Source organism: Elephas maximus, chromosome 10 (genome assembly GCF_024166365.1).
Source record: "Elephas maximus indicus isolate mEleMax1 chromosome 10, mEleMax1 primary haplotype, whole genome shotgun sequence".
In the NCBI taxonomy this organism is placed as follows: domain Eukaryota; kingdom Metazoa; phylum Chordata; class Mammalia; order Proboscidea; family Elephantidae; genus Elephas; species Elephas maximus.
The window spans coordinates 113,898,558-113,924,579 of record NC_064828.1 but is presented as its reverse complement, the minus strand read 5'-3'; the positions used below and the strand labels follow the sequence as shown (position 1 = coordinate 113,924,579).

General features: G+C 45.3%; 1 protein-coding gene across 4 annotated transcripts in view; it reads right to left on the bottom strand.

The window, feature by feature from the left end:
• Positions 1-26,022, bottom strand: part of SETD3 (SET domain containing 3, actin histidine methyltransferase) — a 99,635-nt gene that overhangs the window by 69,385 nt on the left and 4,228 nt on the right. For 2 of the 4 annotated variants that reach the window (XM_049899557.1, XM_049899553.1), the window contains exons 2-4: positions 8,256-8,282; positions 8,037-8,146; positions 5,537-5,629 (exon numbers count right to left, since the gene is read on the bottom strand). In XM_049899557.1, coding sequence (XP_049755514.1) covers positions 5,537-5,629; positions 8,037-8,146; positions 8,256-8,269 — 217 coding nt within the window. In that variant the 5' untranslated portion in view covers positions 8,270-8,282. Of the gene's footprint in view, positions 1-5,536; positions 5,630-8,036; positions 8,147-8,255; positions 8,283-9,380; positions 9,774-26,022 lie in introns of those variants that run through there. The other 2 variants (XM_049899555.1, XM_049899556.1) reach the window with 2 other exon arrangements.

Genomic DNA, 26,022 nt, shown 5'->3' with positions numbered 1-26,022 from the left:
AGACGAGTGAGCACTTCCAGTGCTGCCTATACTTGTTGAAACATCTCAGTTGATATTCCATCAATTCCTGGAGCCTTGTTTTTTGCCAACGCCTTCAGTGCAGTGTGGCAATTCCTGGAGCCTTGTTTTTTGCCAACGCCTTCAGTACCATCGGTTCTCGATCATACGCTACCTCCTGAAATGGATGAACGCTGATCAATTCTTTTTGGTACAGTGACTCTCTGTATCCTTTCCATGCTTCCTGCGTCATTCAATATTTTGACCATAGAATCCTTCAATATTGCAACTGGAGGCTTGAATTTTTTCTTCAGTTCTTTCAACTTGAGAAATGCTGAGCATGTTCTTCCTTTTTGGTTTTCTATCTCCAAATGTTTGCACATTTCTTTATAATAATTTACTTTGTCCTCTCGAACAGCCCTTTGAAATCTTTCATTCAGCTCTTTTACTTCATCATTTCTTCCTTTAGCATTAGCTATTCTATATTCAGGAGCAAGTTTCAGAGTCCCTTCTGCCATCCATTTTGGTCTTTTCTTCTTTTCCTGGCTTTTTAATAATCTTTTGTTTTCTTCATGTATGATGTGCTTGATGTCATCCCACAACTCATCTAGTCTTCAGTCATTAGTATTCAATGCATCAAATCTATTCTTGAGATGGTCTCTAAATTCAGGTGGGATATACTCAAGGTCATACTTTAGCTGTCATGAGCCTGTTTTAATTTTCTTCAACTTTAATTTAAACGTGCTTATGAACAACTGATAGTCTGTCCTGCAGTTGGCCCCTGGCCTTCTTTTGACTGCAGGGATTGAGCTTCTCTATCCTCTCCTTCCACAGATGCAGTCAATTTGATTCCTGTGTATTCCATCCAGCGAGATACACATGTATATCGTCATTTATGTTGTTGAAAAAAGGTATTTCCAATGAAGAAGCTATTAGTCTTGCAAAATTCTATCATGCGATCTCTGGCATCACTTCTACTATCAAGGCCATATTTTCCAAATACCAATTCTTCTTTGTTTCCAACTTTCACATTCCAATCAACAGTAAATATCAATGCATCTCGATTGCATGTTTGATCAATTTCAAACTGCAGAAGATGGTAAAAATTTCTAATTTCTTCATCTTTGGCATTAACGGTTGATGTGTAAATTTGAATATTTGTATTAAATTGATTGGTCTTCCTTGTAGGTGTGTGGATATTATCTTATCACTGACAGTGTTGTATCTCAAGATAGATCTTGAAATGTTCTTTTTGATGAAGAATGTGACACAGTTCTTCTTCAATTTGTCATTCCCTGCATAGTTGTTGTTGTTAGGTGCCATCAAGTTGATTCCAACTCATGGTGACCCTATAAACAACAGAACAAAACAGTGCCCGGTCCTGTGCCGTCCTCACAATTGTTGCTATGTTTGAGCCCACTGCTGCAGCCACTATGTCAATCCATTTCGTTGAGGGTGTTCCTCTTTTTCGCTGACCCTGTACTTTACCAATCATAGTGTCCTTCTCCTGAAAACATGTCCAAAGTATGTAAGATGAAGTCTCGCCATCTTTGCTTCTAATGAGTATTCCAAATGTACTTTTTCCAAGACAGATTTCTTTGTTCTTCTGGCAGTCTACGATATATTCAATATTCTTCGCCAACACCATAATTCAAAGGCATCAATTCTCCAGTCTTCTTTATTCATTGTCCAGCTTTCGCATGCATATGAGGCAACTGAAAACACCATGACTTGGGTAGGATGCACCTTAGTCCTGAAGGTGACATCTTTGCTTTTTAACACTTTAAACATGTCTCCTACAGCAGATTTGCCCAATGCAACGTGTCGTCTGATTCCTTGACTGCTGCTTCCATGGGCGTTGACTGTGGACCGAAGCAAAATGAAATCCTTGACAACTTCAACCTTTTCTCCCTTTATCATGACGTTGCTTATTGGTCCAGTTGTGAGGATTTTTGTTTTCTTTATGTTGAAGTGTAATCCCCACTGAAGGCTGTGGTCTTTGATCTTCATCAATAATTGATTCAAGTCCTCTTTACTTTCAGCAAGCAAGGTTGTGTCATCTGCATATCACAAGTTGTTAATGAGTCTCCTTCCAATCCTGATGCCCTGTTCTTCTTCATATAGCACAGCTTCTCGGATTATCTGCTCAGCATATGGACTGAATAAGTATGCTGAAAGGATACACCCCTGACGCACACCTTTCCTGATTTTAAACCATGCAATATGCCCATAATCTTTGAGAACTGGGTCTTGGTCTATGCACTGGGCTCCGCATGAGCACAATTAAGTGTTCTGGAATTTCCATTGTTCATAATGTTATATATAATTTGTTATTGACTATGCCTTTGCACAGAAACCCTGGTAGTGTAGTGGTTAATTGCTACAACTGCTAACCCCACCAGGCGCTCCTTGGAAACTCTATGGGGCAGTTCTACTGTGTCCCATAGGGTGGCTATGAGTCAGGATCAATTCAACAGCAATGAGTTTGGTTTTTCTGGATGCCTTTGCACAGTCAATAAAACACAGGTAAACACTTTTCTGGTATTCTCTGCTTTCAGCCAGGATCCATCTGACACCAGCAATGATGTCCCTTGTTCTACATCCTCTTCCGAATCCAGCTTGAATTTCTGGCAGTTCCCTGTCGATGTGCTGTTTTAACTGCTTTTGAATGATCTTCAGCAAAATTTTACTTGTGTGTGATGTTAATGATATTGTTCCATTATTTCTGCATTCTGTTGGATCTCTTTTCTTTGGAATGGACACAAATATGGATCTCTTCCAGTTGGTTGGCCAGGTAGCTATCTTCCAAATTTCTTGGCATAGACAAGTGAGGACTTCCAGCACTGCATCCATTTGCTGAAACATCTCAACTGGTATTCGGCCAATTCCTGGAATCTTGTTTTTTGCCAGTGCCTTTAGTGTAGCCTAGATCTCTTCCTTCAGTACCATTGGTTCTTGATCATACCTCCTGAAATGGATGAACGTTGACCAGTTCTTTTTGGTACAGTGACTCTGTATATTCCTTCCATCTTCTTTTGATGCTTCCTGTGTCGTTTAATATTTTCCCCATAGAATCCTTCAATACTGCAATTCAAGGCTTGAATTTTTTTCTTCAGTTATAGCAGCTTGAAAAATTCCAATCCCTTTTGGTTTTCTAACTCCAGGTCTTTGAACATGTCATTATAAGACTTTACTTTGTCTTCTTAAGTTGCCCTTTGAAATCTTCTGTTCAGCTCTTTTGCTTTATCATTTCTTCCTTTTTCCCTTTGCTACTCTACGTTCAAGAGTAACTTTCAGAGTTTCTTCTGATGTCCATTTTGGTCTTTTCTTTTTAATGAAAGTGAGAACCTTCTTCATGAATGAATGTCCTTCATGTCATTCCACAACTCATCTCACCTTTGGTCATTAGTGTTCAGTGCGTCATATCTATTCTTGAGATGGTCTCTAAATTCAGGTAGGATATACTCAAGGTCATACTTTGACCATATGTATGTCTGATTCAAAGTGGCCGATACCAGCCCATTTCAGCTCATTAATGCCTAGGATATCAATCTTCAAGTGTTCCATTTCATTTTTGATGATTTCCAATTTTCCTTGATTCATACTTTGTACATTCCACATTCGATTATTAATGGATGTCTGCGGCTGCTTCTTCTCATTTTGAGTCGTGCCACATCAGCAAATGAAGTTCTCAAAAGCTTGACTCCATCCATGTCATTAAGGTCAACTCTACTTTGAGGAGGCAGCTCTTCCCCAGTCATATTTTCAGTGCCTGAGGGGCTCACCTTTCAGCACTGTATCAGGCAATGTTCTGCTCCTATCCATAATGTTTTCAGTAGCCAATTTTCACAGAAATAGACTGCCAGGTCCTTCTTCCCAGTCTGTGTTAGTCTGGAAGTTCCTGCGAAACCTGTCTACCATGGGTGACTCTGCTGGTATTTGAAATACCAGTGGCATAGCTTCTAGCTTCACAACAACATACAAGCTACCACAGTCTGACAAACTGACAGATGAGTGGTGGAGGTGAGAAAGAATGGAAGAAAACGTAAACATTCTGAAATATTTACAAAGATTAAAAGTCACGTGTAGAAAAAGCCATTATTTTTTGATGGATAAAAGGAGAGGAACAGGAACTTTATTAAGTGAGGAACTGGGCGTGGAAGCCAGCCCCCGTGCCTGTGGCCCCTGCACCACAGTGTGAGGAGCAACAACTGCCTGGCACAGTGTTGTGCCATATGAGATGATGAAAGAGACCTGCTAACTGAAGAAAATGACTGAGTCAGAGATCCTCTAAGAAACGATTTACTCTTCACTCATTGAGAACTGATGAACGCTCTACATTTGGTGTTAGTTTTAGTAAACAGCATCTACTCAGAACAAAAATTAAGGACATACAAAAATGTTTTGGCTACCTATTTCATGAGACAGGATCAGCACAGTGTACCCCTTCCAGGCCCACTAGCATTTACTGCAAATAACAACATTATAAGGGAATATGTTGTTGACGAATTTGGGGTCTAAGGCCATCTAATCTAATGACTGCATGTTTAAAGATGTGCGTGGTAGAGCATTAAAAAGTTAGCAAAGAAATAACAAATTTTCCTCTGACTCACTTTTATGATGCTAAAAAAGGAAGTCCAAGAAGGACTGCCTGTTCCTCATTATGTTTTCTCCTTCCACCTCCAGCGTGCTCCTGCAAACCAATCTTTATTGTTTGTGCTTTACAGAGCAAAAACAGTAGGTATAGTGAATAAGCTTTTTCAAACTGACACTTAGCATCAGTTAGCCCACTGCCAGCCTGGCTGAGAATCATTAAGGTCTATATTGACCGGGGCGGGGAGTGGGGGGCGGGGATCCACCTGCTGCCGTTGCTAACGAGTCAATTCTGACTCATGGCAGCCCCATGATACACAGTAGAATTGCCCCATGAGGTTTTCTTGGTGTGATCTTTACAGAACAGACCACCAGGCCTGTCTTCCACAGCACTGCTCAGTGGGTTCAAAACACCAACCTTTAGGTTAGTAGTTGCGCACAACCCCTTTGCAACACCCAGGGAGCACCCTGTAAAAACAGTGCTTAAGAAATGTAACGATAGCTCTTATTTAGTCGACATATGTTTGAGTGAATCATAAACTCTCTGTAACGCATTAACCAACCAGCATGTATCTGTGTGATGATCACACACAGAATTACGTACTAGCCTCAAACTTTAAAGGAAATACAGTATGGAAAAACAGTATATATACTTCATAAAAGTAAATAAACAAAAGCTGTATCATTTTGGCCCCAAGATACAAAATTTTTTTCCCTAAAGCTCAATACTTCTACCTCTTCCAAAGCAGGTGCCAGCATCTCCGACGTGGAAGAGACCCTGATCGTTTTCCAGTGCTCTCTCTCCCCCAATCCAGCAGCCCCTTCTGCGGCTGCCTCTACAGACAGGACGAAGGACACTGAGACCGTGACTGCTCACAAAACCTTCCTGACTTACGCTAAGTTTCCACGTGATGTTACGAAAGTATGATGACACTAGAAAACGTACCTTTTTGCTTTTTTCGTATTTTCTCAACCAGAGACCGGATCTGCACGTACTCTTCCCATTCCTTGCCTGGGCCAGGGGCAGGGCTGCTGCATTCTGTAATGGAAAAACCACGGCACTGGGATGCTGCCTCCTTTCAACTGAGCCCGTTAGTCTTCAGAAGGAAAAGGATTTGGGTTTTGCTGTTGCTGCTGGTACGTTTTTAAAGGACAGTTGCTACAGCCACAATAATAAATATGAGAAATATAAATCAGGTTAATACTTTTCAAAGCACAGAACAAACCTTGTGAAACCATTCAAGTGCCACTTTTTGAAGTGTGATGCCAGGACCTGAGTGTGAGCGCCAAACCCTATCCTTATCCTTGCTGCTCTGATAAACGTTCCTCAGAATACATCTGTGAATGGGAGCGTCTAAAAAGATAAGCTAAAATGCAAACGTTTCCCTGAAAACTCTTTTAGATGGTAAGAAAGAAGGCCATATTAAAAGTCAACATTTCTTTCTAATTAAGCCCCGTGACAATGGCTCTCTAAGGGAACCAGATAAATTGGACAGAAGGACAATTAGTCAACAAGCATTTCGCATGCATGTGTGAGACACTATATTAAGCACTCTGGAGGAGTTTCAGAGAGAGATGGCTCCGTCTATGCTAAAAAAGAAGCAAGATTCTACTGCAGGCCCAGAGCAGGCCAGGGCTGGGGAAGGCACCCGCTGGGCACCCGCCTGTCAGCAGCTCTTTCGCTTTTAAACAATTATATCAGTTTAAAGAAAGCCCTCTCCCCATGCTCCTGCTGAACACTTTGCTCACCAAGAAAAAGAGGATATGTGGTAAATAATTAACGGTAACTAGTTATGTGCTGACTCTTAACTATGAAGGATAACCAGTCTTACCTCTTTCTCTATCAACAAATACTTACTGGCCCTGGAATACAGGTGAAGCTGTAAGCCCACCCTCAAGCTGCTTAAAGGCTAGTGGGGGAGACACTGATAAAAGGTAGGCACATCCTAACCTTCCCAAGATCGGTGCTCTGTGGGCACGCACGGCCGCATCTGATGGCTGCTGTTGCCCGCTTTCTGCCAGGGAGAGAAAGCGAAATTTTGTACTTGCGGTTTAGCCTGGCACAAAATCGAAACATAAGGGCCAAAGAAACTGAGGCAAGGGCAGATAATGGAGTGGCCACAGCTAAACTGGAGGTATAAACCAAAAAAAAAAACCAAACCCAGGGACATCAAGTCGATTCCGACTCTTAGCGACCCTGCAGAACAGAGTAGAACTGCCCCACAGAGTTTCCAAGAAGCGCCTGGCAGATTCGAACCGCCGACCCTTTGGTTAGCAGCCATAGCACTTAACCACTACGCCACCAGGGTTTCCTAACTGGAGGTATACGCAGCACCAATTTAAATTCACAATTAAGAAGCTAATAATTACACTCACTAAACCAAGTAGATGCCCTTAACAGATATTTAACTTCCTTGAGCCAAGAACTCTCGAACTTCAGCATGTGAAAACTACCACTGAATCACCGGAGAGAGGTTAGTCATTCGAGTACGAGAGAAGGCTTCCAAAGACCTGCTCCCACGAGGCGCACTGCACAGAACTGTACATGTGGCCCTTTCGAGCCCATTACACTCCCTGGAGATAGTTACTCTCGGTGTGGCCTCAGACAGGTTAAGAACTTTGTCTGAGGCCGCACACCTCTGAAAAGCAGTAGAGCCTGTTCTTGCCCACAGGTCTCCAGGGAAGGGCACGTTCCAGGCACCGATGCTGTTGAAGCTCTGCATTCCTCATTTCGTTCAGGCATCATTAATAGTCACAGAGTACCAGCAGGTACCCGCATCTATCTCCATGTTTAAGACGGGGAGACTGCAGGTTAGAGAAGTTCTCTAAATTGCCCCGGTCACACGGCTCATAGGCTGGGGTTAGCAGGCAAGTTGTGTCAGGCTCCATACTTCATACAAGTGATCCGTACACACAAAGGAGTGGAGACTCCATACTTCACACCAATGACCCACACACAGAGGAGTGGAGACTCTATGCTTCACATGAGTGATTCCCACACACAGACGAGTGGAGACTCCATACTTCACACCAATGACCCACTCACACAAAGGAGTGGAGACTCCATACACACCAGTGACCCACACACAGAGGAGTGGAGACTCCATACTTCACACCAGTGACCCACTCACGCAGAGGAGTGGAGACTCCATACTTCACACCAGTGACCCACACACAGGGGTGGAGACTCCATACTTCACACCAGTGACCCACACACAGAGGAGTGGAGACTCCATACTTCACACCAGTGACCCACACACAGAGTGGAGACTCCATACTTCACACCAGTGACCCACACACAGAGGAGTAGAGACTCCATACCTCACATCAGTGACCCACACACAGGGGTGGAGACTCCATACTTCACACCAGTGACCCACACACACAAAGGAATGGAAACGCACACGCGCTGCGTAGAGGCAGAGCGCACCGACACAACAACTTACTCTGTAACAGCTCACTGGTGAGGTTCAGGATCTCCTTCGGGGACACAGCTGCAGTAGCACCAGTGCCTGATTTTTGTGTTTTTACTCGGCTCTTCTTACCCATTTTCTGACTACAGAGAAGAGAAAGAAAAGACAAAAATAAAAAATTACATCACCAAAGAACAGAATCAGGTAACATGTCACGGCAGTGGCTGGAGGACATGAAGAGTTATATCTTACCTCATGGATGCCATATCCTGATGTTTCCTTCCAGGAAAAAAAAAAAAAAATGCAGCAAATATTAGTCTTTGGAGGCTCTCAATAAAAAACAAAACCTGCCTTGCATTCCCTGGAAGAAAAGCTCATTCTTTTTTCAACCTACAAAAACTACAGTAGAAACAAATTTTACTCTAGATTTTTAAAAATTACAGATTTTATTATGTATGCAGACATATTCCATGATATAGAGATCAAAAAATGTGTACGTACGTGTACACACGGACTATCACACAGGCTTTAAAACAATCATTTCCCATTAACAGTGACTGTATCATAAGTGACAGGCTAGGCTTTCTGGACAAATGCTGAAGACATTTTAAGAGTTCAAAGAACTCTAAAATCCCTTCATTTTGTTCCATGGGTAAATTCCAAGTATCTGGCTCAGGGTCTCAGGGGAAGTCAACAGCTGCCCCTTGACTTGAGCCAGGTCTCCCACGGGCCAGGCACATGGACCACCCATGAGTCTGGTAGTATCTGAAACATGAGAAATAGCTGCAGTATTCCTCAACGGATGAGACTGCGTGACACAGGAAAGCTCACAGCAATGGCTTTCCGGGCAGGCAGACCTCTATGAGAGAGCGTCTGTCAGAAAAAGCCCCCTGTCAAGGAGTCCTGAGCAGTATCTGGAAGAAAGTAAGGGTCAGGCTGTGTGAAGAAACAGTGAGGTGATTCAAAAGCAAGGTGGGGTAGGAAAAGCAGATGGATGCAGCGTGGCTGGAGGCCTCTGTCCAGGAGCAGCAGAAATACAGCTGCCCGGCAAGAGAGGCCACCCTGCAGAGTGGCTGGAGTTGTCACTGGAGGAGTTCACATTTAAGTCCTCATCAAGAGAGAATGGCTTCAGGAGGACAATCCAAGAGAATGAAGAAAGTGGCCAGCCAAGAAGCTTCTAGAACAATCCACACACTTACAACAAATCGCCACACTGACGTCCTCGTGGAGCCCCTCAGCAGTAGGTTAAACTTAATCTCGCATTCCCCCACTCTACATACAGACGGCCACTGATTCCACCGGAAGGGCATTTTCGTGAGTATAGGTCATGAACAGCGACAACAGAAAACAGCACTCCTGAAACGCGAAGGCACGCACCTTCTCTATGTGCCTGGTGTGTGAAAGTACAATGTGTCACCGATGCATCTAAGGAGGCTTCTTAAAAACAAGTGTGACACATACACAGAATCCGTTGTCCTGGGTAAAAGGGAACAGGAAAATGCACATAAACTTTCGCAGCATTTAAACAGACGAGTTGTTTTGAGATCAAGAGCAGGGAAAATTAAGCGGGGAGGAGGACAGGAGAAAGAGCAGCTTGAGCAGTGTTTTCTACACATAAAGGCCTGGGTTCATAAAAGGCAAACAAGCCCCCCACGTCTGCACTTTCTCCAATTCTGATGCCATGTTCTTCATATAGTCCAGCTTCTTGGCCCTGCCTGGACAGAGGACGGAAGCCTTCTGCCTGCATTTCTGAGCCTCTCCGCTCTGTGAGGAATCTCAGGGCGGGGCGGGGGGGCGGGGGTAACCACTAAATTTAACCCGAAATGAACTAAAACTATGACATGCCTGGTAATACGGGGTTTACTCACACTTCCAAATATAGCAGACCAGCTAGCTTGGCAGCAAGAACTGCCCAGAAACACGTATCAGTGATAGGTTTAACTGACCTCCCTTCAGCCCCGCAGGCTCTAAGCAATAAAAAGCACTGCTGTGATGATGCGCTATGGGCTTGTCCCTTCTTAAGAGGTCTAGGGAGAAAAGGGACCTGGGACGGTGGTGCTGCCTGTGTGATGCTCCCAGGAGCCACACTGTGTGCAGCCCGTTTTACCCCTTCCACCTCCTCCAAAGTCACTCCTCAACAGCTCCCTGGCATTGAGATATCTAGCCTGAGAAACTAATTTTTCACTAAAATGACAACAGCAGCTACCTTGATCCAGTGCTCATGCTTTGCTGGGTGCTGCCTTATTTGATCTTCCCACTCTACACAGTAGATACTACCCTCATTTTTAGATGACAGTCTCAGAAAGGCTAATAAGGCCTTTGTCTCTCCAAGGTCACCCATCAGACAAGAAACAAGTAGAGCTAGATTTGAACTGGGGTCTGCCTGTGCTGGCAACCACTACCCACACTGTCTCAGCTTAAATGTAGACAAAAAGTCCCCAGCATTACAAGGTTCGAAAGGACTAAAGATCTTCCAGGCCAAACCCGTGAGGGGTATCTGAGGACACCCTTGGACATCCCTGCCAAGTGGCCACTCAGCACAGCCCTGAACATCTATCTCATTGTCTTGCTGAGATTATAACATTAGCCCTGGGGTGTGTCCCTGGCCCAGCCCACGCCTGCTCCTTACATCGCCCTGACACCCTCGTCCCCAGCACTTTCTGCTCCAGCAATGCCAATGGCTCCCTGCCCCTCCTACGTACATCCTCACGTGCTTCAGTGCGCTGCCCCCTGCCTGTCTCGCCAGCTCCCCCCGACCCCTACCTGTAACACTTTAGTCACCTGTTACCAACATTTCGTTTTTCTGCAAACATCCTGCCCATGTGCCACCTCCAAAGCCTTTGTCATCCTCTCGGTCACGATGCTCCCTCCTCTTCTTCAGCACAGGAGCTCCTCCCGCATTCTTTGATCAGCGCATGGATCCCACGGGACTGAGATACTTGCTCAGTCTCCCTCCCAGGCAACAGGCTCCTGAAGGCGCCCCTTGGTCTTATTGATATCTGCATCCCCAACACCTAGCCCAGGACTTGGCACACCTCAGGCACTCCAGGTAGGGTGCCATACTGAGCTCCCAGGGGGAAAGCACCCTGACCTCTGGGCTTTCTTACATTAAGAAACTTACATTAGCTCAAAATCTGTACCCCTGGAGCTTGTGTCCAGGGACCCAAGTTTCCACACCGAAAATGTCGAAGTTCCACTCCACCTGAGAGAACACTGAACACCCGTGCACAGTGACTCTTTGGTGGCCACCTTCCCCGGTGCGTACTTAGAGCTCAGACTGCTCTCAAGTCTCCTTTTTCCTCGAACCAGAACACTGCTGGCTTTAGACAGGAGTAACACATTATTGTTAGTTGCCGACAAGTCAGCACTAGGTGGAGTAAGAAGGTGTAGGAACAGAGCCGAGTGAAAATTCAAAACACGTGAGTAAATTAACATATGGGGAACACATATGTGGGATGCGGTCTTTGAAAGTCATGTGGGACTATGCTGAGGAGACAATCACAAAGCCACTCCTGGTTAAGACCCTCGCCTCCCTCCCCATCGATAGGTGGCCTTCGTAAATAGAGGTGTACCACACACATAGAAGAGTGCTCCAGGTGCCCGTATCCATGGACTGATCCCACGCCTGCACGGCCACTGCCTGGAGTGAGGTGGTGACACACCGGCCCTCCCCAACACCGCCTCACGCCCTTTCCCAGTCTACAGCCTTCTCACAGGAAGAATCCTTCTCTGTTCTCTGGACTTCTCTTAGACTCGCCTGTCCTCAAGCATCACATAAATGGAGTTACGCAATACGCAGGTTTCTCACACCACTCAAAGGCTAACGCCCAGGCTCCCTAGCACAGCCTCTGAGGCCCTTCCTGCCTCTCCCCATTTTACCTGTCCAGCTTCCTCCTTTTCATCCCCCCTTCAAGCAACACCATTTCCACGCATTTGCTCCAATTCTCCCCTTTTTCTTGAATGCAGCTATCCTCTGCCCACCCTTTTTCTCCTGGCAAAATTTTTCACATTCTTCTAAGGCTCAGCTCAAAGGTCCCCAATGTCCTGAGGGGAAATTCTAGGCTTCTCTTTTTTTTTTTAGAAACCCTACCAGCCCTCACTGCTACGAAAGTCAGTAAGAATGCTAAGGGCTTCAGTGTCTCATTCGGCAATTTCCCTCCCACAAGGATATAGGACCTAGAGGAGAGAGAGCAGCTTGCCCTAGGGTGAGGCAGTTAATTTAACCGAGACGGGTGGTGCTGCCCAATGCACCTCTTCATGGTTCCACCCAGAAACAGGATTAACAGTGACTGGGAGACACAACCCTACAGTGCCGTTTTCTTACCTGGCTTCCTCCCCTACAGGCTTGTATTGCAAAATTGTTTCCTTTGCTGGGCTTCCCTCCCCTCAGCTTTGCATATGAATCCTGCTTTTGCTTGGAGGTTATGTGTAAACCCCATTGCACCTCTGCAGTATGATTAAGAATGTTGCTGATGCCATTAGAGAAATGCAAATCAAAACTACAATGAGATTCCATCTCACTCCAACAACGATGCCATTAATCCAAAAAGCACGAAATAATAAATGTTGGAGAGGTTGTGGAGAGACTGGAACACTTATACACTGCTGGTGGGAATGTCAAATGGCACAACCACTTTGGAAATCAATTTGGTGCCTCCTTTTAAAAAAAAAAAAAATTTTTTTTTTTTTTTTTTAAAAAGCTAGAAATAGAACTACCATAGGATCCAGCAATCCCACTCCTCGGACTACATCCTAGAGAAATAAGAGCCTTTACACAAACAGATATATGCACACCCATGTTCACTGCAGCACTGTTTACAACAGCAGAAAGATGGAAGCAACCAAGGTGCCCATCAACGGATGAATGGATAAATTATGGTATATTCACACAATGGAATACCACACATCGATAAAGAACAGTGATGAATCTGTGAAATATTTCATAACATGGAGGAACCTGGAAGGCATTATGCTGAGTGAAATTAGTCAGTTGCAAAAGGACAAATATTTTATAAGACCATTATTAGAAGAACTTGAGAAACAGTTTAAACTGAGAACACATTCTTTTGTGGTTACGAGAGCGGAGAAGAGGGAGGGTAGGAGAGGGGTACTAATTAGTAGATAAAAACTAGTTGACTGGAAAGACAACACTCAATACAGGGGAGGTCAGCACAACTGGACTAAACCAAAAGCAAAGAAGTTTCCTGAATAAACTGAATGCTTTGAAGGGCAGTGTAACAGGGGCAGAGGTTTGGGGACGATGGATTCAGGGGACATCTAAGTCAACTGGCATAATAAAATCTATTAAGAAAACATTCTGCATCCCACTTTGAAGAGTGGCATCTGGGGTCTTAAACACTAGCAAGAGGCCATCTAAGATGCATCAATGAGTCTCAACCTACCTGGATCAAAGGAGAATGAAGAACACCAAGGACACAAGGTAATCAGGAGTCCAAGAGACAGAAAGGGCCACATAAACTAGAGACTACGTCATCCTGAGACCAGAAGAACTAGATGGTGCCCAGCCACAACCAATGACTGCCCTGACAGAGAACACAACAGAGAACCCCTGAGGGAGCAGGAGAACAGTGGGATGAAGACCCCAAATTCTCATAAAAAGACCAGACTTAATGATCTGACTGAGACTGGAAGGACCCCGGTGGTCATGGCCCCCAGACCTTCTGTTGCCCCAAGACAGGAACTATTCCCGAAGCCAACTCGTCAGACATGGATTGGACTGGACAATGGGTTGGAGAGGAATGCTGGTGAGCAGTGAGCTTCTTGGATCAGGTGACACTTGAGGCTATGTTGGCATCTCCTGCCTGGAGGGGAGATGACAAGGTAGAGAGGGTCAGAAGCTGGCAAATGGACACGAAAAGAGAGAGTGGAGGAGGGAGCGGGCTGTCTCGTTAGGGGGAGAGTAACTGGGTGTATGTAGCAATGTGTATATAAGTTTTTATGTGAGAGACTGACTTGATTTGTAAACTTTCACTTAAAGCACAATAAAAATTATTCAAAAAAAAAAATGTTGCTGATGTAACTTGAATAAACTCCCTACTTGTAAACCCCTTTGAAAGTAACTTACTTGCCCGCCCTTGGCGAGCAGCCTTGGCAGCAGCAGCTCTGACTGACTCCATTTCCTTGTATGATGAAATAAAGGTGCCTTTTTTGTTCTCTCACCTCGGTCTCGTTTACTGGCCAAAACAAGTCAGGCTGAGAAAGAGCCTGGGGTTTCCATGAGGTAGCAACTCCTCCAGGAAAGCCTCCCAATCCCAGGGGAACCTCTCCGTCCAGGAGCTCCAGAAGCACTGGGCTCTCTCCATACTGAATTAGAGACCATGGGGCACATCCCCCTCACCTGTGAACTTGAAGTTTGGCGGGACGGGGCGGGGGGGTCTTTGTAGCTCAGCAGACTGTCTTCTGGCTTAGAGCCTTAGAGCCTTCTATGGTTGTAGGATTCATTTGCCTCTGGATCTAACATGGCTTGGCACTAATGCGTCCTGTATTTGTGTGCACCCCTAACTAAGGGTGCCTTGAAGGCAGAGGCCCTGCAAGTAACTCCTTACCCTACGGCACATCAAGCTGCCCGTCACAGTTTGCCACCTCCCGGCCCACAGCCCCTCACACACAGCCCCTGGGCTTCCCTACCACCCCTAGTCTACATTCCTCTCCCCATCCTCCCGGCCCACAGCCCCTCACACAGCCCCTCGGCTTCCCTCCCACCCCTAGTCTATACTCTTCTCCCCCACCTCCCGGCCCACAGCCCCTCAGCTTCCCTGCTACCCCTAGTCTAGACTCCTCTCCCCATCCACCCGGCACACAGCACCCTCACACAGCTTCCCAGCTTGCCTGCCACCCCTAGTCTACACTCCTCTCCCCATCCTCCTGGCACACAGCACCCTCACACAGCTTCCCAGCTTGCCTGCCACCCCTAGTCTACACTCCTCTCCCCCACCTCCCAGCCCACAGCCCCTCGGCTTCGCTGCCACCCCTAGTCTATACTCCTCTCCCCCACCAGAGCCCACGGCCCCTCACACAGCTCCCTGGCTTGCCTGCCACCACTACTCTACACTCTCTCTCCCCCATTACTCAGTCTGAACACCCTGACACCTTGATGAACTTGTAAGAATCCTCTACCAAAAGGCTGTGCTGACACCCTGCCTCGATTACAAGGCCTCCTTCCGTAGTTCCATAGCGCAGGTCCTGGCCTCGGGTATCACCCACTACAGACTATGGTTGCTGTGCCTACTGTCCCCACCGTCCTGTAGAGAAAGCAACCAAGTCTTCCATCTTCATAGGCTCTCGTACAGTGCTACGGACACCGAAGATGGTCAAAAGCCAAAGGAAGGAAAACCTCTGGGTATCATATTTGGATCTGAGTGTTACTTGTGGGTAGGATTTATTTTACTATCACGGTTTTTTGTGGCAAGGATCCATTTTGATATATTCTCTCACCAGTGACTGAACAGCAAAGAGACACTTGGTAAATATTTAACTGTTCTACTAAAGAACTAGGACAACTCTAAAAAGCAAAAACAAACATACATATATACATACATATTGCACTGAGCAAATCTGCTGCAAAAGACCTCTGTAAAGTGTTAAAAAGCAAAGATGTCACTTTGAGAACTAAGGTGCGTCTGATTCAAGCCATGGTATTTCAATGGCCTCATATGCATGGGAAAGCTGGACAATGAACAAGGAAGGCCTAAGAAGAATTGATGTCTATGAACTATGGTGTTGGTGAAGAACATCGGCTACGTCATGGACTGCCAGAACAAGAAGCAAATCTGTCTTAGAAGAAGTACAGCCAGAATGGCAGGACCTCATTTCACATACTTTGGACATGTGATCAGGAGGGACCCGGCCCTGAAGAAGGACATCATGCTTGGTAGAAAGTGAGAGAAAACGGGGAGGACCCTCAACAAGATGGACTGACACAGTGGCTGCAACAGTGGGCTCAAGCATGGCAACGATTGTGAGGAGACAGGAACAGGAAGTATTTCATTATGACATAAAAAAAACAAACCCGCCGCCATCGAGTCGATTCCGACTCATAGCGACCCTATAAGACAGAGTAGAACTGCCCCATAGCTTCCGAGGAGCGCCTGGTGGATATGAACTGCCGAACCTCTTGGTTAGCAGCTGTAGCACTTAACCACTACACCACTAGGGTTTCCCATTCTGACACAGGGTAGCTGTAAGTCGGAACCAACTTGACAGCACCTGACAACACCACCACCACCGTACAAAAGTTCACTTAAAGACGGTTTCTCATCTATAGTTTATAGAGAAGTTTCAGGATATTGATTTAATAAGAAACTCTCCCACAAACACAAATCCTATTTTTCCAAGTGTTTTTGGTCTCTTATTTTGTGCTAATGAGTCAATTCCAACTCACAGCAACCCTGCAGGACAGAGCAGGGCTGCCCCATAAGGTTTTCTTGGCTATAATTTTTTAAGGAAGCAGATCACCAGGTCTCTTCTCCCGCAGAGCCACTGGTGGGTTAGAACCACCAACCTTTTGGTTAGCAGATGAACACTTAACTATTGAGCCACCAGGGCTCCTTAGAAAGCAGCAAAGTGGGAACAGTCTATTTCTGATTTTCATTTCAATTAAAGACCACAGAAAGGGAAGAGCCGTGGCCCAAGCCCAGCTGCACTATGTCGCACCTGTGACCCAGGGGCACGTGCATTGCCACATTGTTCTGTGCTGTCTCGGGCACACTCCAGGCCATGACCTCCCTGAGCCCCCCTCCCCCCGCCCCCTCCACAGCACACAGAGGCCAGCGTGATGATAGCCGGCTGTCAGAGGCTTAGAGAGGCTGTGACTTGGCCAAGAGCCCAGGGCTGCTAAGCAGTGGGCCTGCGCCTTCAGACTTGAAATCCTATGTTACGTCCGGCACATACGCTGACTAACCACAGGCACTGCCACTCGACAGGCTACTCAGCAATTAAGTGCCTAGGACATTGCTGGCCATGACAGAAGATACCCAATCGGGAAAAGCCACGAGGCTAGGGAAACAAGACTCACACCCCAAATAAAGCGGCCTGGATAATACCTAGTCAAATGGGTGTTCTGAACATCCTTAATGCTCCCAGGGGAGAAAAACACACAAACACAACTACATGTTAGAAATTCATCAAGTTCCTAAAAGGACCAAATATTTATTTCAGTATTTACTTTAAATACTTATATTGGAAAAATAAAAATATGTGCTAAATTAAACACACACTCACTCTCAAGTTAAATTCCAAAGATTAGCCAGAAGGTACAATGCTAAACGCAAGAAGATTTTTCCCTAAAAGGTTTAGTGGAAATCAGGTATAATCTGCAAACGCTTTATTGAATTATCTTGGGGGAGCAGAAGCACAGAGGCAAAAAAAAAAAAAAAAGAATATAAATAAGACTTAAGACAAGAGAAAATATGTTCAAAAGCAATACAGGGTTGACAGACAAATGAATTATATACAAACAAGCCTAGTTCTAGTCATTCTAAGGAAGGGGCACCTATAAAAACGAACAGTGAGCTTACAGTTTCATGCATATCTGCATTTCTTCACCATAAAGGTAATTTTAAGATGTACAGAGTCCTCACAATCTGGCCCTAAAATCGCATAATATTTTACCAAGTCCATCAACAGTCTTCCCACCTAACAGCTAAGACAGGCTCCAGAGGGCAGCCCCACAAATGGCAGGCTTCACAGGCTAAATTGAGATATACATATGCAGGTGACACCTGTAACCTGCAACCACTTTTAACCAATCAAGTGACCCTATTACATGTCATCTGTGCAGCCGAACAAAAAAGGTCATGAGAAATAAGATAAAGCACATTCAGGGACCTCAACCAGTGGAGGACTGGGTTGCTGAATACTTAAAAGCCCACTTCTGCAAAGTGTCACACGTGCTCCGAAAGGAGTCACACACAATCAGCTGGTTTTTTTTTTTTTTCCAAAAATCCTACATGGTAAGGATGTGTGTTTGTATTTTTCTTGAGTTCCCCCTGAAAATATTGATTTCAATGACACGCAAACAGAAAGAACATTTTTGATTACACTTATTTAGCAATTTATCTAGGAAGCTGTAGCTCGGACACAGCATCTGGTCTGTCAATGTGGCCTGCATTTACTCAATTTTACGGCTGGACTGTGGAACAGACCATCAATTGCTCATATGCAAGTTCAAGATGAAACTGAAGAAAATCAGAGCAAGTCCACGAGAGGCAAAATATAACCTTGAGTATATCCCACCTGAATTTAGAGACAATCTCAAGAATAGATTTGACCCATTGAACACTAGTGACCGAACACCAGACGAGTTGTGGAATGACATCAAGGACATCATCCATGAAGAAAGCAAGACGTCACTGAAAAGACAGGAAAGAAATAAAAGACCAAGGCGGATGCCAGAGGAGACTCTGAAACTTGCTCTTATGCGTCGAGCAGCTAAAGCTAAACGAAGAATTCATGAAGTAAAAGAACTGAACAGAAGATGTCAAAGGGCCTCTCGAGAAGACAAAATGAAGTATTATAACGACGTGTGCAAAGAGCTGGAGATGGAAAACCAAAAAGGAAGAACATGCTTGGCGTTTCTCAAGCTGAAAGAACTGAAGAAAAAATTCAAGCCTCGAGTTGCAATAGTGAAGGACTCCATGGGGAAAATATTAAATGATGCAGGAAGCATCAAAAGAAGATGGAAGGAATACTCAGAGTCATTATACCAAAAAGAATTAGTCGATATTCAACCATTTCAAAAGATGGCATATGATCAGGAACCGATGGTACTGAAGGAAGAAGTCCAAGCTGCTCTGAAGGAATTAGCGAAAAACAAGGCTCCAGGAATTGATGGAATATCAATTGAGATGTTTCCACAAACATGTAGCGCTGGAGGTGCTCACTCATCTATGCCAACAAATATGGAAGACAGCTTGCTGGCCAACTGATTGGAATAACCTATTCCCAAGAAAGGTGATCCAACCAAATGTGGATATTATAGAACAATATCATTAATATCACACGCAGGCAAAATTTTGCTGAAGATCATTCAAAAACGACTGCAGCAGTATATCGACAGGGAACTGCCAGAAATTCAGGCTGGTTTCAGAAGAGGGCATGGAACCAGGGATATCACTGCTGATGTCAGATGGATCCTGGCTGAAAGCAGAGAATACCAGAAGGATGTTTACCTGTGTTTTATTATTATGCAAAGGCATTCGACTGTGTGGATCATAACAAATTATGGATAACACTGCAAAGAATGGGAATTCCAGAACACTTAATTGTGCTCATGAGGACCCTTTACATAGATCAAGAGCCAGTTGTTTGGACAGAACAAGTGGATACTGATTGGTTTAAAGTCAGGAAAGGTGTGCGTCAGGCTTGTATTCTTTCACCATACCTATTTAATCTGTATGCTGAACAAATAATCCGAGAAGCTGGACTATATGAAGAAAAACGGGTCATCGGGATTGTAAGACTCATTAACCTGCATTATGCAGATGACACAACCTTGCTTGCTGAAAGTGAAGAGGACTTGAAGCACTTACTAATGAAGATCAGAGACCACAGCCTTCAGTGTGGATTACACCTCAACATAAAGAAAACAAAAATCCTCACAACTGGACCAATGAGCAACATCATAATAAATGGAGAAAAGACTGAAGTTGTCAAGGATTTCATTTTACTTGGATCCACAATTGACAGCCATGGAAGCAGCAGTCAAGAAATCAGAGGACGCATTGCATTGGGCAAATCTGCTGCAAAGGACCTCTTCAAAGTGTTGAAGAGCAAAGATGTCACCCTGAAGACTAAGGTGCACCTGACCCAAGCCATGGTATTTTCAAATGCATCATATGCATGTGAAAGCTGGACAATGAATAAGGAAGACCGCAGAAGAGTTGACGCCTTTGAATTGTGGTGTTGGCGAAGAATATTGAATATACCATGGACTGCCAAAAGAACGAACAAATCTGTCTTAGAAGAAGTACAACCAGAACGCTCCTTAAAAGCAAGGATGGCAAGACTGCGTCTTACACACTTTGGACATGTTGTCAGGAAGGATCAGTCCCTGAGGGACTTCATGCTTGGCAGAGTACAGGGTCAGAGGAAAAAAGGAAGACCCTCAACAAGGTGGATTGACACAGTGTCTGCAGCAATGAGCTCAGGCGTAACAACGATTGTAAGGATGGCGCAGGACCGGGCAGTGTTTTGTTCTGTTGTGCATAGGGTCGCTATGAGTTGGACCCGACTTGACGGCACCTAACAACAACAACAACACAGCTGGATTGACTGAGAGGAGAACGGCATGGCTTCCTCCCACCTCAGGCACCAGCTGTCAACTGTACTTGAGAGTATGAGAGCTACCTCTGTGGGAAGAATAGGGACCTGCTCCACTCAATGTCACCAGAATCCGGGTGGGCCATTAGGATCAGAGTCTTACTGCCTTCTGAATTAAGCACACACACGATAGGATGAGGAGCCCTGGTGGCGCAGTTGTTAAGAGCTTGGCTGCTAACCAAAAGGTCTGCAGTTCAAACCCACCAGCCATGCCTTGGAAACCCTATGGGGCAGTTCTACTCTTTCTTATAGGGTCACTATGAGTTGGAATCAACTGAACATCAACAAGTTTGGTTTTGGGAGTAATAGGATGAGGGAAGAGCAGGAGCAGAGCCTGTACTGGACTGCACACTGTCATCTTCCCTGCAGACAAGATGCGTTCACACAACCCTGTCCACCCGGTGCCAGGCTACCTGAAGCACGGGCCTATTTGGACCAGGTCCTCACTCTGCTCAGCAGCGGGGCAGTGACCACACTAACTTACCTGGTTTAAGTGGCTGACTAGTACCCATCATTCCAGTATCGAGCCAAAGAAATGCCAGAACTCAAAAGTGCCAAGAGGTCAGAGTCAGCGGGCAGACAGGCAGACAAAGCCCAAAAACACCCACTGCCTTGAGTCGATTCTGACTTACAGCGACCCAGGCAGGTGGAATTAATTTCAGCTCAGTAGCTACTTAAGTGCCAGGATGACCACAGACCTCTAAGTTGCATGTAAGTAAAATTTCAATCTTTATACAGAATGACACGGCTGATAATCATATGTGTGTGTACATACATGTATACATATATATACACACGTGTATACATGCATACACATATACATACATACATACGTATGAACACATACACGCACGTTGTTGTCGTTGGGTGCTGTTTAGTCGATTCTGACTCATAGCAACCCCAAACGACAGAGCAGAACCGACCCGAAGGGTTTCCTAGGCTGTCATCTTTATGGAAGCAGATTGCCAGGTCTTTCTCCCTCGGAGCCCCAGGGTGGGTTTAAACTACCAGCCTTTTGGTTAGCAGCTGTGTGCTTCACTGTTGCACCACCAGGGTTCTTTATATACATGAATATAAGTTGTGGTCGAGTTGATTCCAACTCACAGAGCCCCGCGGCAATTCAAACCCCGTCCGAGGCTCCTCGGAAGAAAGGTCTGGGGATCTGCTTCTGAAAGGTCACAGCTTGAAAACCCTGCGCAGCACCGTTCTACTCTGCCTGAGCTTTTTTTTGTTTAAGTATATTCCTTGCTTTCCACAGTATTTTTTGACATTTTTCCACTAACAACACGATAATTTGAGATACTTAAACCATTTCTGCTTGACTTCTCAATACACAACATTTTTAGTTTTAAGCTGCTGTTGAATTAAGTTGCAAATACACTTAAAATATTATGAGGCTCTATTTAAAGGAACTTGCAACAACAAAAAAAAGCCTTTCATAAAGCAAAGACTCATTTGGTATCAGGAATAATCATTTCCTATTATATCTTTCTAAAATAAAAAAGAAAACGTTAAGTGTGAGAAATAGCTGTAACCTGTCAAGAAGATACCTTCAAACCACCCACATCCTTAACTTAAAGGTTCTAGATTCTAGATTAACTACCAGGATTGGAAGAGATCCCTGGGGTTATCTAAGTTAGCCCTCAGCCCCATGTAAGTTTACCATCTCATCTAACATTATGTGGGAAGGAACCCTGGTGGCGCAGTGGTTAAGCACTCAGCTGCTAACTTAAAGGTCAGCAGTTTGAACCCACCAGCAGCTCTGCAGGAGAAGGATGTGGCAGTCTGCTTTGGTGAAGCATTGGAAATCCTATGGGGCAGCTCTACTCTGTCCTACAGGGTTGCTCTGAGTCAGAACCCACTCAATGGCAATGGGTATAACATTACACGGCAGTTACAGTTTTCAGAGGGCTTTGCTACCCATTTCTTAATTCCAGTCTGGCAGCCCTGGAAGACAGGCAGGACAGAGCGTATTAGCCCTCTTAATGCTGGTAAGCGGGCTTCTAATTCTCAGCCCCGCACCCCTCTGCTGGCCGCCAGCTGGGGCCTGCCTGTTGTGGCCGGCCCCCACTTAGTTCTCAACCCCGCACCCCTCTGCTGGCTGCCAGCTGGGGCCTGCCTGTCATGGCCCTGTCGTGGCCATGTTGTGGCCCTGTTGTGGCCGTGTCGTGGCCGGCTCCCACTTAGTTCTCAGCCCCACACTCCTCTGCTGGCCACCAGCTGGGGCCTGCCTGTCGTGGCCGGCTCCCACTTAGTTCTCAACCCCGTACCCCTCTGCTGGCTGCCAGCTGGGGCCTGTCTGTCGTGGCTGGCTCCCACTTAGTTCTCAACCCCGCACCCCTCTGCTGGCCACCAGCTGGGGCCTGACTGTTGTGGCCCTGTCGTGGCCCTGTCGTGGCCCTGTCGTGGCCGGCTCCCACTTAGTTCTCAGCCCCACACGCCTCTGCTGGCCACCAGCTGGGGCCTGCCTGTTGTGGCTGGCTCCCAGTTAGTGAGCCACTCTGGCACTTTACTGTCAGAAAGGTCATCATCCTCTTTGACCTGTCCAAGTTTGCCCTTTAAAAGAGAAACAACCACCCCTCAAATTTTCTGAAGACAGCTTTCATGTCCTCCCCGCAAAGTCTTCTCTTTTCCAAGCTTAGCATGCCCCTCATGAGGTACTTCTCGGAAGTAAACAAAGCCACGTAGGAATATTGTATACTTCAAAGGACGGGTTTTAAAAGTCCACAAGACTCTTCGGATGTGCCAAGAGGAGCGCCAGTCAGCGGACCTACCGCCCTCCTGGAGCTCAATGCTAGGAGGTTTCACTAATATGGCCGAAGGCTACCTTAGCTCTTCTGAGAACCACGTTCACACATCCACTCTTCAGTGCACATCTCTTCAGTATTTAATCTGAAATGCAGAGGTGAATGAGACAGGGTCCCACAGCCTTTAGGATGAGTGGGTAGCCAACTAAACCTTTTGTCACACAAACTGATCTTAAGATATTGTTCGCTGCCATCCAGCCAAGCTCTGACTCATGGTGACCCGACGCACGAAGGAATGAAACTGCTGCCCCGTCGAGCCGCTGTGACCTACAGGGTTCTCACTGGCTGATTTTCAGTAGACTGCCAGGCCTTTCTTCCTAATCTATCTCAGGCTGGAAGCTCCCCTAAATCCTGTCCAGCATCATCGCAACACACGCGCCTCCAGTGATGGATGGGTAGTGCACTGACTGGGAACTGAACCCAGCTGGGTCTCACACACATGAAGCAGGAATTCAACCACTGAACTACCTCTTCAACAAGACAGATGTTCTGTGTTAAACAACCGAGTTTTTGAACCTAAGTGCAGTTATTCATGCTAACAGTCATGTTTCAGGATAAACGTCCCCGGCTGCTGAAACTGTGCCACGCCTTCCTTGTCTCTTGTCCTGGGGCATTTCCACACCAGGATCATTTTCGTCCTCACGGGCTCTGTTTGGGCACTGGCTACACAGCAGGAACGGAGGTCGCGGTTTACACCATAGGTGAGAGAGATGTCACTGCGTCTGCTTTACAGATGAGAAAGCTGAAGCTTAGAGAGGTTAATAAATTTATCCAAGACTTGGTGGGTGGCCGAGCCTTGCCAGCACACCGCAACGACAAATTTTACTGACACTCAAAAGTTTTTCATTCCATTTCAGCTCAAAGCCTACCCAATCATGAAGGCTCTGAAAGTTTCCTGAATCTCTAATGTTCAAAATACCAATATTCTCTTGGAGAAGTAAAATATACACATATAAAGGCTTTACCTCTTTGGTCTTTTAAAGTTACAGAACTCTTCTGCCGGCCTTGTTCAGGTACACCAGAGCTCTTCTGCCGGCCTTGTTCAGGTACACCAGAATGGCCTCAGGCTAAGTTCGGGACGTGGAGCCAAGTCTCCAGCTGAGCTTCCACAGGATCCTGCACACCCCACACAGGTCTGGGTGATGCCGCCTTGCTGGGTCGAAAAACTGCACCAACCACTTTGGTGACCCTGATGCGTAGCAGTGCTAAACTGTTACAATCAACAAATGAACAACCTTACCGGTCACTGGTAACTATTTCTGGTAAAGGCCGCTTATTTAATAAGCATAAACTAATTTTTACTTTCTTTTGACGTGCTTAAGAGAAAACTAATGATATTGAAGAGTCACTTCCATTTTCTGAGACCGAAACCTTTAAAACACTTAGTTGTAAGAATTTTTTTACACTTTGCTATGTTCTAATGAATTATCCTTAACGAAAAATGTAAACGGAAACTCAGGATTGCCAATAGGTAATAAGCCTAAAATAAAACCCATTGCCATTGGGTCTACTCAAAGCAACCCTAAAGGACAGAGGAGAAGGGCCCCATAGGGTGTCCAAGGAATGGCTGGTGGATCTGAAGTGCTGACCTTTTGGTTGGCAGCCGCAGCTGGCACCAGGGTCTTCCAAACCTAAAATATTACATATTAAGAATTCTATATATCTACCTGATACCTATATGACCTAGACAATTTTTCTGTTTTTCTAAAAAACAGTAAAAACATTTCTTCCTGCTCTGCTCCTCTGCCCTTGCCTACCTCCCCAGGACTGAGGCTAGACATGTAAATGATTAAAATGATCTTTGCATGGTATTCTGGACTGAATTGTGCCCCCAAAATATGTTACAAATCTTGGCCTCTATGCCTGTGGTTATAATCCCATTTGGGAATGGATTGTCTTTGTCATGTTAACGAGACGAGATTAACATAGAGTGTATCTATAGTTAATCTCTTATAGAATAGATCAAAACAAGCAAGCTAAGAAGCAGAGATGGGGGAAGACATGCCAAGCCACATGGGGACCTCCAAGGAACCAGGAAACTAGCTGAAGAGACAAGGACCTTCCCCCAGAGCTGACAGAGAAAGCCTTCCCCTAGAGCTGGCGCCCTGAACTTGGACTTCGAGCCTCCCAAACTGTGAGAGAATACCTATCTGTTACGGCAGCACTAGATAACTAAGACATAGTTTCAGTGTCACTCAGTATCACTCAGCTATCTTTCAAAATGTCAACTTCAGAGTTAGCCTTGTCTTCCATCACTAATCAGGGGTGTTTAAACTTATCTTGATTATTAGTTAACTTCTTAGAAAGTACTTGAAGAAGAAAAAAAGAGATCCGAAGTATTAACTGGTATTTGAATTTTACGATCATTTTAGAATCACTTTTCTTCCATTCATATTTATCTCAGTTGAAAATTTTTAACAACTGTGTCTGTATCTCCTGTTTTACCCATGCCCCTCCTGTTTCACCGTCTGTTTGTTTGCAAAACACAGACTCTAAGCAATTAATACCTTGCGTGAGTTATTAAGCGAATTTAACAACAAAAAACAGGACTTCCAATCATGTAGACTTTGCTAATTCACCTTTCTTCCTTTTGGCTAGTAAGTGACTAAAAAAACACATCAAGTTTCAACTATCTTATAACAGAAATTCATAATTTACATTATGCACATTAATACAAATTTACTTTTACTTTGATAGTAAATATATTTGCAGATCAAAATACTAAACACCTCTAACTTTATGATATTGGTGAAGAATGAGCTTTTTGGATCAAGTGGACACATGAGACTATGTTGGCATCCCCTGTCTGGACGGGAGATGAGAGGGCGGAGGGGGTCAGAAGCTGGACGAATGGACACGAAAAGAGAGAGTGG